This window comes from Phoxinus phoxinus (assembly GCF_949152265.1).
Source record: "Phoxinus phoxinus genome assembly, chromosome: 3".
In the NCBI taxonomy this organism is placed as follows: domain Eukaryota; kingdom Metazoa; phylum Chordata; class Actinopteri; order Cypriniformes; family Leuciscidae; genus Phoxinus; species Phoxinus phoxinus.
In genome coordinates this window covers 20,570,161-20,589,541 of record NC_136878.1, presented here as the reverse complement: position 1 = coordinate 20,589,541, position 19,381 = coordinate 20,570,161, and the positions used below count along the sequence as shown (strand labels likewise).

Below are 19,381 nucleotides of genomic sequence, written 5' to 3'. Positions count from 1 at the left end.
CAGGTGTAGAGCCAGAAAATATCATTAGGTGAAAAAGCAGAGAGTGTTTTGATGTTCAAATCCCTAGAGCCATGTCTCTGTCTCAGTCCCTTTTATGACAGAGTAAAGCTACCATGACTATTAACATGCAATATTACAAACAAAAAAAAAAAAAAAAAAATGGACAAGACTAAAATGTTGTAAATAAATAAATACTTAACCAAAACTTAACCAAAATCTATCTATATTTTCCTCAATAAAAACAAGCAGGAAAATATTATTGACTGTTCTTAAGAAGCCTCCATAAGCTTTCATGCTTGGGGTTGCCAGATGTAAAGATTTTAAATCTCCCAATCAGAGCTTTTGTTAAATATATACACTATTAGGAATTTTACTGTTTTAGCTTTTGAGAAAAGCTTTTTGAGTTTTTTCCAGTTTACATAATGTAGAGAATGTTAATTTATATGACAATATTCTCTGTCAGGAAACTAGATGAGTAAATGAGTAAAATAAACCATGCAAATGAGTTGACATTGTTTTGATTTGTGCCAATCGGTGAAAGTGCTATAATTCTGATGAAATGACAATCTTAAATGACAATAATCATAATCAATATTACAATATTGAGCAAAATAATTGTGATTATCAGTTTAACCATTATGCAGGATAATTCAAATATGACTTAGAAGAATAAAAAGAATAGCAGAGTCCACATCACAACAATAACACCACAGAGAAACGATATTGTTGGAATCACTTTCAAACGATTTTTCCAGCTGATGAAAAAAACATGACAGCCAATCAGAATCCATCCTGCTTTAAAGACCTTGAGCATTTAAAGCGGCAGCCGGTTGACAACACTGGAATTAACAGAACAATATCGTCGCTAATATACAATAGTTATCATTATAGTTATCTTTATAGTTCTTGTTCTTGGTGTGAACAGCCCTTTAGGTTTAGGGTTAGTTTGTTTTAGTCAACTAAACAAAAACAGGATAGGTTGACTAAATATGATCAAATCTAATATATATATATATATATATATATATATATATATATATATATATATATATATATATATATATATATATACATACTGTATATATATATATATATATATATACATACTGTATATACAGTATATTTAACATAGGCTTTAAAAATAGCTGGCAAAATTAATACTGTAAACTGCAAAAGTTTATGTTTCACAGGAAAAAAATGTTTTAGGAAGCAAATAGTGTTAACTTTTTTTCTCTCTCTCTCTCTCTCTTCTCTCTCTTATTCTCATTTTCCCTCTCTCAGTCTTTACAAGACCTGGAGGGTGTCTCTCTCTACACGCTATCCCCCAGCAGCCCTTGCTCTCCTACTCTCACACCTTTGGCCAGCCATCACCACCTGCAGTTACTCCAACAACAGCTTCTACAGCAGCAGCAACAAACTCAGATCGCTGTCGCACAAGTAAGATGTTGCTTCTACCCTTTCCTGACACTAGAAGGGGCTACAACTCCATAGAAAATGCAGCAGTTTATATCATATTTTTAGGCATTTTCACAATCATTTGCTTTCCACTTAGAAAACAGATTTTTTTCCACAACCCTATTCATTTTTCTCTGTTGAAATTATTTCTGATAGCCTTTGTTAAAAAGCTCTCACATACTCTATAAGCCCAAATCATTCACCATTTAGAGGAAGCAAAGATAAATATAGAGGAGACAGAACACAACGCTGATATGGGCAATCACCAGGCTTCTGCCTTTTCATTCTTTCGCCTGTTCATTTATTGGGTCCTTTTTGTCATTCTGTTTCCGACTAATGATATTTGTTCTCATTTGGGATACTGTATAAGGTTCAGATGATGTTATGGTTATAATGTCCTGTGTGAGAGAGAGGAAGGGTATGTTCTCTCAGCTCTGATTCAGCACAGTCATGCTACTGCATAGCAATATCTTGGAAAAGGAGATTGATGTGCATTCACCACACACCCAGAGAAAAATTATATTGCTCAGAGGTTGCTCTTTCTCATGGGACTTAATCATTTTTAGTTTCTTTTAAGTATTAACCTTTTCTCAGATGTTTCTCCAAAAATTCTTTAGAAAATGTCTTAACAAGTGAGACTAAATGAATGGGGAGCAGTTTATTTTTAAAATATTTGAAGTTTTCTAAAAAACAAGATATTTTAAATCATGAATTGATTTTAAATCGTTTGCATTTAAGTCATTATAGCAGACATATCAGAAATATCTTCAAATAGTGTCATTGATAGCAATATACCTAGAGGCAAAAAGTTTAAAGAGATCTTGATTTTTTTAAGAGAATTTTTCCTTTCTAAGGGCTGATCCTCCCAAACGTCTGCACAAATGATGAAATAAAGGTCTCTTTCATTCTGCAGGAAACCACTTTAGATTCCTTAAAAAATTATTGATTTATAGAGTTTAGTTGATTAAAAGTTTTATATCTGTCATTGCTTCTGATATACACACACAAGTTAGAAGTTAGAGAATCAACATTATAGGATTACATTACCTGATCCAAGATTCGTTTCACTCACCATAATCCTCAGATCAAATCATACTTGTAAGTCATCATATATTTCAGTAAGACTGGCATGATTCCCTATAGTCTTGACTGAGCGTGTCCCTGCTGTAGGTGCAACTCCTGAAGGATCAACTGGCCGCGGAGACGGCTGCCCGCATGGAGGCGCAGGCCCGAACTCACCAGCTGCTGCTGCAGAACCGAGACTTACTGCAACATACATCCCTGCTGGTGAAACACCTCAGCCAACTGGAGGTCAGAGTCAGTGGAGCCGCACAGAGTAAGACTCACAACACCATAATCCTGAGAGGAGTCACTCCCATTAAGCCCTGCAAATGAAATTTTTGAATATTTTGCAATAAACCAAAAATATTGTATTTTAAATTGATAATTAATTACTGGTAGTTTATAGTTGTATATTGTACCATTGTTTATGATTTTGTGATTTGCAGTGCTTCATGGGAGGAGTAGTTTATTCAGTCAATTACTCTAAAACATTATTGAACATTATATATTTGATCCAGCAAGGACATATTAAATTTATTAAAAGTGACAGTAAAGACATTTATAATTTATTTATTGCTGCCGAAATATTAGCTTTGCCATCATAGAAAGAGATATATATTTAAAATATATAAAAAAAGAAAAATATTATTTTAATGTCGTATTATTACTGTATTTTTTATCAAAATGTAGTTGAAGGGAAGTGTATATTAATAATACGTTTAATACATGATGATTTTTTTTTGGGAAAATACGAATTTTGCTTTCTGTTAAACATTAAATTGTTGTGATTTATCTATGAGCTAGTTTGTTTGGTTTATAGCTAAGAACTTTTTATTTAAGATTTTTCTGCTAAGAAAATGAATGGGAAAAATACTTCCAGATCCCAGTCTGCTGAAAAAGTGGGCAGTCTATTGCACACCATTACAGTCATAGACGCGCACACATTGTTTTTTGGCAGGCTGGGATATTATTGAGTTGGTTGGTGTACACTAATCTATTTCAGAGTTTAGTGCAGGAGTTTATTAGGTTTGATTCTTCATCACTGGGCTCCTTGCCGACTTTCACTCTGAGAGAGAGAGAGAGAGTAAGTGAGTGTGTGAGTGAGTGAGTGAGTGAGTGAGTGAGTGAGTGAGTGAGTGAGTGAGTGAGTGAGTGAGTGAGTGCGTGCGTGCGTGCGTGCGTGCGTGCGTGCGTGCGTGCGTGCGTGCGTGCGTGCGTGCGTGCGTGCGTGCGTGCGTGTGTGCAGTAAGCTTATGCTTAGTGCAGTGGTGGTGGTGTACTGGCTGGTTGTTGTGACCTGTCATTCAGCGTTATTGAAATTTTCTGTCACCATTATGCCCTTGGGTGTCTGTAATTAAAGGGCAACTGTACTGCCAGTCTCCCAATAGCAGATTTTTCAGTAATAAGCTTCATTTACATACTGTAAGTGTTCACAACATTAATTATAACATAACATCCCCTATTGTTATTGGCTGTTTCAGGTTGGCTGTTAAGACATAATATTATGCCCTAAATTTGAATCTCTCTCTTCTAGAAGAAGAATCAGTTTGGAGTAGTCTGCCCACTCGTTCTCTCTCTCTCAACCTGAAGAACCTCTACAGATTAGACCAGCCCGTCACCTCCACTCCAGCAGGACAGCCAGAAAACCCTCCCGTCTCCTTCCACGCTGAGTCCTACCTCAATCTGCTCAATCCAGCAAATGCAAGAAGTGATGCTGGAGTGGATGCAGCGAGAAAGGAAGTTGCTAAACTAGAAACTCGGAATTCAACGGCACTTGATGAGAGGTAAAGACACATGACAGTAGCACTTAAATGGACATACACATATGGATTAATTAGTTTTAATCTGGCATACAACATTTTGCAACTATATATATATATATTTGTTGCAAAAGCTTGAAGTTTTTGAAATAAATTACTACTTTTATTCAGCAAGGATGCATTCAATTAATTAAAATGTCTGTAAAGACATAGTAAATTGAACTTAATATATTTTTTTCAGTCAAGGTTTCCAAAAAAAATACTATCTGATAATGATAAAAAAATAACTGTTTCTTGAGAAGCAAATCAGCATATTACAATGGTTTTGAAAGATCATGTGACTCTGAAGACTGAAGTATTGTCTGTTGAAAATTCAGCTTTGCCATCACAGGAATAATTTATATTTTAAAATATATTAAAATAGATAAACAATGTTTTAATTTGTACTAATAATTAACAATATTACTGTTTTTACTTTCAAATGGTGAGCATAGGAGATTTCTTTCAAAAGCACACAAAAAAAGAAGAAAAAAAAGAAAAGGAAAGAGACAAAGAAAGAGATCAGGAAGTGCAGAAAGGCAATGTTAGAGCACTTTTGATTGTGTTGAAAGTCAGACCAATTGCTCCTTTCCGATCTGTAATTTAAACATACAGTCGGTTAGATCTGAAATTTGAGCTGCAACATCTGGACAAAATAATCACACAGTGTGTCAGTTTGTGGAACAGAGTAGAGCAGCACCAAAAAAACAAACCCAGAAATACAAAAAAAGTTAGTGAGATTCAGGCATTATGGGTCTCAGACTCTCCACAATGTTACAAACGATTGAGCAGATGTTTATGTTTGTGAACATTTTTACCACATTTGGCTGGTGTTTGGGTTTTCTAAAACTAGTTCACATAATCCCACCTCCTCTCTGACCTCCTTCTTTCCTCTCTCTTCCCTCTCCCTCCTCACTCCATACACTGACAGCAGACTTGTTGGAATGGATATTGGTTGTGAGCAGTGTAAACAAATCTAATGAAAGTGTATTAGAAGGCAGAGAGCAATCTTTCCACTCTGACTTCTGGCAGACAGGTTTCCTTGAACAGTAATGGAAAATTTTGACCTTTGTTTGCATACTGCACATTCATTGCTCTCTGTGTGTAGTTAGCACCTATGGTAAACAGTTGTTGAGCTTTGCAGCACACATTTACACCCAAACACATTCCTTCTCTATTGCTTTTACTGCTAGTTAGAGATGTTTTGTTGCTTTACTTAGCTGTCTTGGTTAGTTGTTTGTTGTCCGTCTTAGATGGCTCAATTTTGTGTTACCCTGGAAATCCAGAGTTCTCGTGAGAGCACAAGTTGGATTTGCTCAGCGAGTTACTCTGGTTTCGAGTAATGATGCTCATTAAATATGCCTCTCTATCTGAGCTGCACCAATCACATTGGGTTATCTGATACAGGTGGGCCAGAGGCGAGATGACATTAGTCATTAAACATTGCAAGAAGGCTATGGATGAACACCAGTTGTTTGAAAACGCCTTTGGGCGCTACAATGATATATTTAGACTATAAAAGAGTAACAGAAGACGGCGCTCGAATCGTTCCTTTCCGTCGCTCTGGATACGTCACCCTGTGTATTGTTGTGATTGGTCGTAGTGTTAGCCAGTTGCATGCAGTGAGATTTTCAAATGCATGCTTGGTGCCGCCCCTCGAGCTGGCCGATGATCATTAGTCGACGCCAGACCATTAATCTTTCAGATTTAGGTCTGGATTTCCAGGCTAATTTTGTGTAGCAAAGAGAGTGAATATGTGTGTTTTAATGTGAATAATATGTATGTGCTTGCTTGTCGATTTGTGTGTGTGTGTGCATCTGTCTGGGAGAGTGATTTATTTCACAATTATTGGTGTCCCTGTGGGTATAGCTGCAGTCTCTCGCACACAGAAAACATTTATTTTCACACTTTATTAGAGCAATTTAGAGCTTGCCGATCACCACACACACACACACACACACAAGCATACACACACCTACTAATTTGTTTATATACACTGACAACACTCACAGTGCCAGGGAAAGACTTAAAGGATTAGTTCACTCCAGAATTAAAATTTCCTGATAATTTACTCACTCCCATGTCATCCAAGATGTTCATGTCTTTCTTTCTTCAGTCGAAAAGAAATTAAGGTTTTTGAGGAAAACATTCCATGATTTTTTTTCCATATAGTGGACTTCAATGGTTATCAACGGGTTGATGGTCCAACTCCAAATTGCAGTTTCAGTCCAGCTTCAAAGAGCTCTACACGATCCCAGTCGAGGAATTAGGGTCTTATCTAGTGAAACGATCAGTCACTTTCTAAAAATAATGTATACAAATGATATAGCTTACTTCTTAGTCCGTGTACGTTTTGATAGTTTGTTTTCTAATTTGAAATGAAATCAGCAAAAACGAGAAAACAAAGCCTTTATTCGTTTTTTCGTTTTTTATTAAAAAAAAAACGAAAAAACGAGATTTCGGCTTGATTTTTAGTTTTTTGGTTGACGGGTCAAAAACGGACAAATGACTCCAAAATCCGTTTTGCACATGTGGGCGGTCATGAGACGCCCCTTTCACCCGATTGGTCAAGCAAATCTGAGCCTGTGAAGTCATCAGTAATTCCCCGGCTAAGTTCAACAAAATAATAGTCCATATGGCTCTGCATACCGCTACTTAAACTGTAAGTACAAATAAATAAAATATATTTGGAAATTTCCCTTTAAAATGAACGCTCAGTTTGTTGTTCACAGTGTTATTTGATTGTTTCGTTGTTGTTGTTTTCAAAGACAAACTCACTTATATTAAACATATAAATATTGTTTTACTAGCAAATGTTAGGATATCTTGCGCTTTTTCCTCCGCTATCGTCCTGTCAATCATCTCGCTGTCTCACTCTCGCGGCTATGATTACAGTTACATTTTAATTTACCATAATCGGTACCCACCACCATCAGCAGTTTTGCATTACAGTATTTGCACTGACCACCCTTTGTCCAAAACTGAGCGTAGCCTATTGTCTAAAAGAAAAGTTATGACTGCTGCGTCTGCGTGACTGAACGTCGGTCTGTGCTTCACCCGCTCTGCACTGTCTAGCGCAGCAGCACACAAATGTAACTCTGCACAGCTAAATAAAACCGGCTGGGTGCAGATTAATATTTAATATTTCTGATATAAATATTTCTGTGAAACATGTTAAGTTGCACAGCCCTGTATGTACAGTTTAAGTAGCGGTATGCAGAGCCATATGGACTATTATTTTGTTGAACTTAGCCGGGGAATTACTGATGACGTCACAGGCTCAGATTTGCTTGACCAATCGGGTGAAAGGGGTGTCTCATGACCGCCCACATGTGCAAAACGGATTTTGGAGTCATTTGTCCGTTTTTGACCCGTGAACCAAAAAAACGTTTGAACCGAAATCTCGTTTTTTTATAAAAACGAAAAAACTAATAAAGGCTTTGTTTTTCGTTTTTGCTGATTTCATTTCAAATTGGAAAACAAACTATCAAAACGTACACGGACCCTTCTTAACCACACAAAGTCTTGCACTAACTCTATGATGCACGTCCACTACTTCACTCATTACGTAGTCGCGTTGCAACGGTCACGCGTGATGTAGGCGGTATCGACCCAGTGTTTACAATGCGAACATGCACAGTTAAACGCCCTTTACAATAAAAAGGTAAAACAACAATGGCAGACTATTTTGAAGTTGGAGGAGAAAATTAGATGGTTTATGAACCGGAGTACACAGACAAATAACTTAGACAGATGGGTGAAACTGTGTGTCACGTGTGACCTTTCCAACATGAATCCATTTTATCTCTGATTTCTAAACTGAAATATTGGTTTATTCTCATTGTGGATAGTTGGAGCAATCAGATGCATATGTTTACATGCCGCTTTCATAATCAGAATATTAATACTGTCTAGTTTTTGGGGGGTTAGTAAGATTTTTTATTCAGCAAAGACACATTCAATTGATCAAAAGTGACAGTAAATACATTTATAATGTTAATACAACTTTGTATTTCAAATAAATACTGTTCTTTTCTCTTTCTATTCCTCTCTTTCTATTTTCTCTTTCTATTCTCTTTCTATTCATCATGGAATCCTGAACAAATGTATCAATGTTTCCAAAACAAAAGCACAAAATCAGTATTAGAATGATATGTGACACTGGAATAATGGCTGCTGAAAATCACAGGAATAAATTACATTTTAAACACTTATTTCCAATTGTAATATTATTATACTATTATATATACTATAATATTATTGTATGTAATAATATTCACCGTTAACATTAAAGGGGTGGTAAAATGCCATTTTCACAAGATGTAAAATAAATCTCTGATGTCCCCAGAGTGTGTGTTTGAAGTTTTAGCACAAAATATCCCATATATATTTTTATATAGCATGTTAAAGTTGTCACTTTTTGAGGGTTTTTAAAAACGCACCGTTTTGTGCCTGGCCCTTTAAATGCAAATGAGCTGCTGCAGAGGATGGGGTTTCAAGAGCTCATGTGTTAGCAGCTGTGATTACCTCACACAGACACACTAAAATGACAGAAACTGTTCTGCCTTTAATGTTAAAACGTCAGACAAAGATGGAGAGACTCAAGAAGAAGTGACAACATGTAGAATCATGCAACAGGACTTCTCTGAATGGTTAGTTGATGCATTTATGTTGCTGATGTGGAGTTAACTATCTTCAATTAGCATATTCTGTCATGATAATAAATCGCTCGTAGCCTATAGGAACTGTTGTGAGATGCACACAGAGTGACTTTCTATTGCATGTGAAAAGATGTCACTTACCCCGGAGGAATGTCGTGTAGTCCCTACCAGCCGTTTGTTGTAGTCCTTTTCTTTAAAAGCAAATATCTTCCTTTGCTTTGAACTTTGAGCGTTGTAACTTTGCAGATGTTGTTTATGCTCAAACAGCAACATTACACACTAACTAAAGTTAGAAAAGTGAAATCATACTTTACCACCCCTTTACAGTAAAACATTTAAAAATAATAAGAATAAGAATTAAAAAACCAACCCCAAACATTTGAATGATAGTATGTTATATTAAGACAGAAAGATATTAATGGGTGACTTATTATGCAGGGTGTTTCTTGACTACTGAAGTACAAACATAGTCAAGTTCATTTAACTTGCTGGACAGTATGCAGTCTATGAGTGCATAGAGTGCTGTGTGTGTGTGTGTGTGTGTGTGTGTGTGTGTGTGTGTGTGTGTGTGTGTGTGTGTGTGTGTGTGTGTGTGTGTGTGTGTGTGTGTGTGTGTGTGTGTGTGTGTGTGTGTGTGTGTGTGTGTGTGTGTGTGTGTGTCCATCCGTCCCCAGCAGTGACTCCTCACTATGACTCATATGACTTCTAAATGGTTTTATGCACCTGCCCATCAATTGTTCATTTATCTATCACTCCTGGTGTTAATGTTAGCGTCAACTTCTCTGCTGGAGCTGGAATCTGTCCATCCCTCCAGTGCCAGTCATAAGTGCCATCTCTTTTATTTCTTTATTGCTTTGAAACTCCTCGCGACTTGCTCCCCTCTGTTCACGTCTGTGATGTTCTTTCATCCCTCTCTACATGTGCTGTTGCTTATTTATTATCTGCCTGTCCAGAAACTGTCTGCTGACTTTTTTTACATGAATTCAGCTCTGTGGGTCACTGTGCACTAAGCCAGTTTTCATGGCCTCGCGATTTTGAGCTTGTTTGTGTGTCCATTTATTTGTTTGTGTTAATGTGAGGAGGGATGAATGCATGGATGGATTTAATGTCATGGATTAGCCTATCTGCTGTTGTATTGATCTTCCATAATCTCCACTCGCTGCTTGATTACTGCTACTGAGACTAATCACAAGTGTGTGTGTGTGTGTGTGTGTGTGTGTGTGTGTGTGTGTGTGTGTGTGTGTGTGTGTGTGTGTGTGTGTGTGTGTGTGTGTGTGTGTGTGTGTGTGTGTGTGTGTGTGTGTGTGTGTGTGTGTGTGTGTGTGTGTGTGTGTGTGTGTGTGCTTCAGTTTTCAGCCTGGACAAGTTCATGCTAGATGCCGATTGTGCTGAAGAGTAGAACTTGTGGTTCCATTGACGATTGGCCAAACACTATTCAGGCTATAATTATTTAAAAGTAATATCTGTGCTCCCCTCAGCACAGTGATATTCTCTTCACTCTCTTGGCAAATACTTTAGTACAGGCAGGTGTGCTTGTGCTTTTGTTAACTAGCTTGAAAATATGAAACGTATAAATAATTAAAATATACATAAATATATTACATTATATATTTCTCAATATATGTGTGTGTTTATGCTGTAAATATATCTGCAATATATTACACATGCAGTACCATATCTGATCACATATACATCTATATATTATGAAGTGTATTACTGAATATAAAATTACATACATTATGATATATTGTCACATATTTTCCAATATAAGAAAAGCGACAATTTCTTATGTATTATTCAATACATTGTAATATTAACACAATATATGATTCATATTATGAACATATATGTTCAAATATACTGTTAAACCATTTAATATATATTGATAATATATAGGGAAATATATTTTCTTTTCATAAGGGTAGTTTTAGCCAGTCTGCAGATTTTCAGCAGTCAGAGTTGACAGATCACATAATGAATGAAGGACAGACTGATATTTTTGCTTTAGACTTTGATTCCATTCAGTTGGAGGAGCCAGTTTTAATATACGTATAGTTTTCACTTGTCATACATATACATTTGTTGTATGTTTCTGTATGAGTTTGTTGTGTTTGGAATTACTTGAACATCTGGTAGTGTGTGATCTTCAGTCGTTTGCTGTATGATGCCCAATTTGTTCAGATTTTAAAAGTCATGTACTGTATCAGCCTTTAGGTAAACTTTAGGGACAAATTGTCTGCAAAAGTGAGCTAAATATGACAAAGGCCCAGTCTAGGAACATTTGGGGAAGTCTTCAGTTGAGAAACCAATATTGATAGATAAAGCAAATATTAAAAATATATATATATTCTCCAAATTTTTCTGTTAGGGTTCTGATCTGGACAGTTCATACCTAAGTGTGTGTGCGTCTGTCTGTCTGTCTGTCTGTCTGTCTGTCTGTCTCTGTCTGTCTGCGTGCCCCACAAGAAAAACAAGAATAAACACACTAAATGTCTTTATGAAGATGTAAAGATACAGAAAGATGACATGAGAGTTAATTTATTGGTCAAAAAAACAATAGACGTTAATGGAAAGGGAATTGGGAATTATACAGTGATAGTAATTGCAGTGTTGCAGTGGGAGTCAGATCAGAGCATTTTCTAGATGACTTTCTCAGGTCTTTAGGCGAAGAGTTTTTGTGTATGGGAGAGAGACTTATTTGTGTTTTTCTCTGCTCAGGTGCACGTGTGAGGAGCCTCCCCTTCTGATTTTCCACTTCCTCCTGTAACAGCCTTCTTCCTTCTCTCTAATCTTTTTCTAACCCTCTCTGATACCCTCTATCCATCTCATACCCTCACCTGTCCTCTCTTCCTTTGTCTGAAATCGCTGATTTCTATTTCCTCTCCTCTCTTCTCCACTTTACCAACCTCCTGTGAGTATAACTGTAATTGTACTTTCTTTAATTACATTGGCATGCTGAATGGATGATGAATGATGAGTACAGGGGTGCGCGCGTGCTCATGTCTAGAATGATGGATTTACTTTGTGTGTGTGGTTCAGGTATACCCTACATTGTGAGGACCAAATGTCCCCACAAAGACAGAAATTTTTGACATTGTCTGGATATTTTTCTGGTCCTCATGAGGAAAACAGCATTCAAGTTATACTAAATTATGCTGTTTCGAAAATGTAGGGTTAGGGGATAGAATATATTGTGTACAGTATATAAAAAAATGATTCCTATGGAAAGTCCCCTTGTGTGGGGGGGTCTGGTTTTAACCTAACCTGAAATTACCCCCACAAAGAAAACAGTATAGGCTACTGGTTTGACCTACATTATGAGGACCAAAAGTCTTTATATTGTGGTGGGTATTTAGGTTTCAGGCCAGGCCCCCTACATTATGAGGACATGCCGATGTCCTTGTAATTTAAAACACTAAATAAACATCCAACAATTTTTTTTTTTAAATGTAAAAATGCTAAAAGTTCTGTGATTAGGGGCTAGAAAATGTGATTAGCTCAGTATAAAAACCATAACACCTATGGAATGTCCTTATAATATCAAGGGATGCACTGAACTGAAAATCTTAATGAATGTCTTAATGAAAATCTGTGTGTGGCGTCCGGAAACAAGAGCGTAAACAAACAATGGCTACCAAAAGCGGCATGTTAGCTTAAAGGTTCAATATGTAAGATTGTTGTAATGAAAAATCCAAAAATCACTTGCACAGTGTGATATATTTCCTGCAGTTGTCTACTTACAATGTCCCAAAAGTTTCCAAAGATTTGTAATTTCAGAAGAAATTCCAATTTTAAATAATGGCTCATCCCTGGTCATTGTACCCTGTTAATGACGTAATATCACGTTATCCTTGGTTTCCACTTGTACTGCCATAGTCGTGGACAACTGCGTTACGTCTAGCGGCACGCTCACGCTGTTGTTGTTTCGTTCAAACATTATGGACCATGGCAAACAGACTTTGGGAACAAAAGGAAAACTAAAACGAGGATCAATATCAGCGTGGCGTTTTCAAAATGCCGAAAGCTTCACGTCCGCGACTAACTTCGACTTGACAGCGACATTGCTCTTGCATGTACTTTATTAGACAGGTGAGCAAATGTACATAAAACAAATCAATGTTATATAGCTCAACATGATGAAATGTTAGAATATGATCAGAATGTTATTCTAATGTTACTCTAGCTTACTGCTAGTCTCATACAGCCAACAAACTAACACATAGAATAACATTATAACTTTCAACACACTCAAATTCAGTTTAGTGTGATAGTGTAACGTTAGACCAAGTGAAACAGCGCTGTGTTACCTCACAAGTTTAATTCATGGGGAAAGAAACACACTAGTCTTTCTGTTGTTACATTGTGAAGTATCGCAGATGTGGCGTCTGTTGTCATCCACTATGATACACTATACAAGATGAAACGATGGATTCTTGCTTCCTTATACTCATTGTTGTTTACAAATCATCACAATATCCTACGTTAAATAGATTGTGCCAAAATCGGGCTGATATCGTATAGTCTAGACCTAAAACCCTTGGTTTTAAGGGTAGAGTGTAGTAAATTGCATTATCTTCTTAGTTTGAAAACCATTGCGCCTGTGAGACCTTACCAGTATATGTTATGTTTTAGCTTGAATCATGCAGTACACTGGTATACAGTCTCATTATCAAAGTGAATTCATCAAATTAAGTTTGTTGTGTATGGGTTTGTGCTTCTCTTGGTGTCAAATATCAACAGGGTTTTAAAGGGAATAAATCAGAATTAAAATACTTTATTATCCACATGTGGACTTCACACACACTAAATTCCTCTTCAAGAATTAAATATCTACACATACTCACACATTAAGTGATCAGGAGCAGGACTAATGTTCTCCCTCAGGGAGCTTTTCATTTTTAATCTGATATCACAATATATCAGTAGCAGTCTTTATCCACGGCTCCTGTGGCTTAACAAGTGCAACATTGAAGAAAGAGATTTTGCATTATGAGGAGTAAATTAAGCTTATTCATTATTGATGCTATGGCATTTTACTTAAGGCTATATTGTTAGACTTATTAAATGGCTTGTGCGACATTTCATCACAATTCTACAAGAGTCACCGGCGCTATTCAAGATCTAATATTCACAAGATTTATCAGGGCTCTTTACATTTACAAACACACACATATAACACTACTGTTTATGTACACTGAATGTCATTGCAATACTAGATATAGGAGAGGCATACGTTATGGAAAAATATTGAAAATGAAATGACTTGGCTTTGGACACCCACAGATGAGTCAATGTGAGGACCCTGAGATGAGGAGATGAGTGCTCTCTGGAAAGATGTGGGGGAGGAGATGTGACAGCGCTTGGTCGGGGGCTAGACGGGATTGCTGATGTGATCGTATGCTAATTAGGGGAAGGAGAGAAAGTGGAAAAGAAACAGAAAATTCTTACACTAGCAGCCAAGGTCCAAGATCAAATGGCAGTAGCTTTGCTTGTGAAGTTACACTGAATGTTGGATTGTATGTGTATTTATTAGTCTACCATTGTATTATTGTTTATACGTAGGATTAGGTATTTGAACACCTTGTGTTGCTGAGTGAGGGAAAGTATATTATTACTTACACACTAACAGATCAGATTAAAAAATTTGATAAAACAGATGAAAAAAATCCCATAGACTTACAATGAAGGCTGCTCCCAAGTTGTATCTAGGGAGACTTAGAACATCATAGAGACTTGGGGGTGGGCTCTTTAAACTTGAAACAATAACCAATCACTGACCAGCCACCTAGCAACTGCATAGCAACACATCAAAAACCACTCCATACACATTAGAAACTGCATAGCAAAACCCTGACAACCACCCACGAGCACTGTGGCGACTTTTGCATTTAAAATGTTACTAACTTAAGTAGCCTGCTGTATAGTTTCTATTTTATTTATTTATTTATGTTTTTGTGTTTTTTGTGATTTGGGTTGCTTTTGCATGTGTTTAATAAGTATGAGTGAGAGAAAGAGAGATAGTCTTATGTTGTGCTTTCTCTGTCCTATGCTGAGTGACTGCATTGCAGTTATTTTTAGCAGAGCCATCAATGCAAGAACCTGCAGCTCTGTCTCCCATTTTCTCTCTCTCCCTCTCTTTTCTCTCTCCCCTCTCTTTCTCTACTTAATTTACCCAGCAGGGGAACTGTGGGACAGAGATAAGTGCACACACACACACACACACACACACACACATATGCAGAATGTAGACTGTGTCTTAAAGAATTGTGTATGAGCTTTTACTGATGATTCAGCTTTGTACACAAGCCAAGCTCTGTGATTTTCCTATAACTGTGCATTTAAAAATCAATGATCAATTAAAATCAATATTTATTTTTTTTTGGCTGTGGGTGTCACGTCACATAGTCACATGTTCACTTATATGATCAGCAAAGTCAGCTGATTCAAAACAATGAGTCAGAATTTCATAAATCAGAATTTATTAACCTTTATTAACCTAATTTATTAATCTTACTGCATCAAGAGACTCTAGAAAGCGTCATGTTTTTAAGAATCTTAAACTATCTACCCACAATTGACAAGTTTATCATATTTATTTTATATTGTCCTCTACTTTCTGGTCATGCCATTTATCAAGGTATTGGAAAAAAAAAAAATTATTTCATGTAAAATATTTGTTAACAAGCACATATTTGTTTTCAAATTCGACTGCTTCATTGTGCTTGGTTAGGACAAATGTACTATAAAACTTTTGATTTTACCCAGACAAGTCGATTGACCTACAATATGTGCTTCTTTTTTGTGTCCGCAGGTATAAACAAACCATCCCTAAACTGGACCCACCTCCTCAGCCCCTGAACCGCAAGCGGTCAAACAGGACTCTCTCTCCGGGTGTAGAGGCGGAGTCAAGATCTTCAGCTGTAGCCACACCTGTAAATGGGAACGCATTCACAAACGTGAGCGGTAGCTCCTCGTTTCCTGACATCACGCTATGTTCCGTTTCTCCGGGGGATTTCTATTCTCACACCAACGGCAACAGCGTGTCATGTTCAGCCAGCGAGGATTCTGGCGTGCGCTCCAATGACAAATCCCTTGTATCCCCCCAATCCAGAGACGACCCCTCTGATGACCAGAGCTCTGCGTTCATCTCCACATCCAGTACCTGCAGCAGCTTACCTGAGGATCATCCAGCTGTGGATGGTGGGACCACACCGCTGGGCTATGAGCAAACCATCCCATTCTCTTCACCTATGAATGACACCTGCCTTCATATTAGCCTGAGTGAAGATGAGTTTCTGGAGGACGGCACCTATAATGTCACCACCCCATGCAGGAGTTAGAGTCTCACACCAAATCCGAGGGAAATCACAATAATAATGACTTCACAGTGTTGAGAAAATCCACAGAACAAAAACAGAATGAAGAAAGGAGAACTGAACTGTGTGATATTAGCCACAAGCTCACACTGTTCTCACACTGCATATTATTTCACACAGTTTGTTTTTTTTACTCCTTGTTTTTCTTTATCTACAAATCCCTAAAACTATTTCATCTACAAGATTTGCTGAAAGAAGATTTATTATGATACAGAGTAGACTACTATTGACAGATGGATAGTGTATTTTTTAGACTGAAAATAAATAGTTAATTTTAGCCAATAAGCAAGCAACGAATGAAGTGCATTGGAACTGTTTCTGTTAGTGCTGCCAATTTGTGTGTGTGTGTGTGTTTTTATATTATAAGTTCAGGTCCAATGTTTTTTTTTTGTGCAAATTGATTTATATATTGTTTGGATGGGGTTTTTTTATGTTTACGAGCAGTTATGTAGCAAAGAAATTCAGAAGTATGTTACATAAGGCTGGTGGCTGGTGAAAAATAGTTAAGGAACAGAAATATGAAGAAATTAAGGTGGAAAAATGTATTTTGTTGCAGGAATTCACAAACTGCGTATTTTGTTTCATGTTTCAAGATGTGTGAATGAATAACTAAGTAAGACAGCTTGAGTGATAGACTAGAGACAAAAAAAAGGACATGATTATGTCTAGACATCTTGCAGGGCTGAACCTCCTCTCTGATTCTGAAGCTTCACCAATCAAGGTAAAATGAGGGACCGCCATTATCGCTTTTTGCAGGTGGAAAGGCTGCAACGAAAAAACAAAGGGAGAGAATAGAGGTTTAGCAATAGATTCAATAATTTTCACATCCTATGAATGTGCACTCGCTTCAAAGATCTCACTGCTTTTCTCAGTTAACTAGTGTCATACTGTTTTCCTTATGAGACCTTCTTTAATAAACCACTAGATCATTCTGCTTAGTAACTTAAAAACAAAACTGAGGCTTAGTAAAGCAAGTGTTTCTGATCATTCCCACATGTCTGAGTCAGATGCTTTTTACTTATTATTGAATCTGTATCTCATCTAATTCAAATAGAAAAAGTACTATAGATATATATTGTTAGCTTTATTTTATACAGACTGGAACACTCAAGACTTCTATGACCTAAAACTGTGAAATAAGTGCGCCACTTAATGAAAAACATACAGTTTTTTATTGTTTCATAATGAGACACGCACCGCACAGAGCCGTGGATCACACAAAAGTATAATGTATCTGGGTGAATGATAATGAAAAGAGGCAGATTAAAGAAAGGTTGGACAGAAGGATGAACAGGAGGGATTCATGTCATTATGAAAGTAATGGTGAGCAGGTGCTTTTTGCTGATATGGGTTAGCATGACACCTCGAGAAGAGAGGGGAGGGGAAGAGAAAGGGAAAAGAGGTTAGTAAAGAAGGAAAAGAGAAAATAAATGGCGTTTTTAAATGTATTGTTCTGATAAATACATTGTCATTGCTGTTATGTCAGAAAAAGTGATGAATAAATAAACTGGCAATTTTGGTTTTGGACCAAAATGTAAATTTTCATTTATTTTTTAATTTTATGTTCAAAATAAGTTTTCTTTTTTTTATGTATGTGTACAATATTTAAGATGGACCAAAACTTATATTAACACTAATCTGAGAATTAGGATATTTAATATTACTAAATAATCCTGTGCAAAGCAAAGCTGTTCGAAGCAAATGTATAATAATGCTTGTCTGGATCATTTTACTGGTTTACAGTTTTTTTTTCTGTCAGAATTCATCTTTTTTCAACAATGTGATATTCTGGTCATTAAGTCTTGTCACATTCATGTTTGACATAAGGGTTGACCTTTTTCTTTCTTACTGTCTATCAATCTGGTCCAACAGACAAGTGGCTAATTTATGAGCTCAAGACATGTAAGCCAATATTTCAGATAGTGCATGATTTATCAAGTGTTTGGATTCCAGCGGCTTCCACCATTTTACTCTTTAAAAACATGATCTTAGGCTGTATCTAGATTTTTATTTTTTCGGAAATGAGAAATTAAAAAATTAGACAATAAAATCTGTCTCAGTGTATAGGATGGGCCTCTCCCTCTTTCCCATTCCACTTACAGCAGAGAGAAGGGAATTACTTTTGTACAGGATACTTATTTCACAAGGAGCACAGGATATTCCTCTAACTTCATCCTCTTTGAGAGAGTAAGTGGGCAGAGAGAATGATAATAAAGGATAAATGCATGAGGGAGAGGGAGAGGGAGACTCTTCAGTCCAGTCGATATTTAAGCTCATGTGAGCCTCTCACTATTGCAATTATATACAATTGGGCCTATGACTGCTGCACTATACAGATACTATAGTCTAGATTCTGTCACTTAACCAAATGGCTGCACTCAGGATATTTCCTGAAAGAGAATATTTTACTACACGTATTTATATTATATTTAATCTGCAATCCTGATTAATCTTTCAGACATTGTACAATACCTGAGAAAATAAGCAAATACAATGGATAGAATTATGTTTTAAAGATTGCAGATGAAGTGTAGCTTTTATTTTATTTTTGCCACCCACTGATAATCCTTTTACCATTTATATTTGCCAGCCCCTTTTTATTCACTCCTTGCTCACCCAGAAACCTTAGAGGAACAAACCTATTGTCCAAATGCACTGCATTCACTCAGAGTCTGATTTGATTAGTTGCGTCACAATAAATATACTACATTTCTGAGTGAGCGGGAGAACAAGCACTGTGGACTTAATCTTTATTTACTAAAAAAAAACTCCAGCCCCACCTGTTTAGATCTGCTACTACATGTGTGGTTAATGTATTCATGTTCTATAGCGGCAGCAGCGTAGCAGATCTATTCCGCCAAGATCAAACACATTAACATGGTCATATCCATTTAGGTAACACTTTACTTGAAGGGGTGTGCATAAGACTGACATGAAACCTTCATAATCATGACATGACATGTCATGAATATGAATGAGGTTTTATGCATGTTTATGACAACAGCCATTAAGTGTCATTCGCTCAATT

General features: G+C 36.7%; 1 protein-coding gene across 2 annotated transcripts in view; it reads left to right on the top strand.

The window, feature by feature from the left end:
• Positions 1–18,396, top strand: part of LOC306995799 (carboxyl-terminal PDZ ligand of neuronal nitric oxide synthase protein) — a 48,290-nt gene extending 29,894 nt beyond the window's left edge. Inside the window, exons 8-11 of one of the 2 annotated variants that reach the window (XM_079607700.1) lie at positions 1,282–1,437; positions 2,626–2,791; positions 4,052–4,301; positions 15,789–18,396. In XM_079607700.1, the coding sequence (XP_079463826.1) occupies positions 1,282–1,437; positions 2,626–2,791; positions 4,052–4,301; positions 15,789–16,317 (1,101 nt within the window). In that variant the 3' untranslated portion in view covers positions 16,318–18,396. The remainder of the gene's footprint in view (positions 1–1,281; positions 1,438–2,625; positions 2,792–4,051; positions 4,302–15,788) is intronic. The other variant, XM_079607701.1, reaches the window with a different exon arrangement.
• Positions 18,397–19,381: the final 985 nt, after the last annotated feature.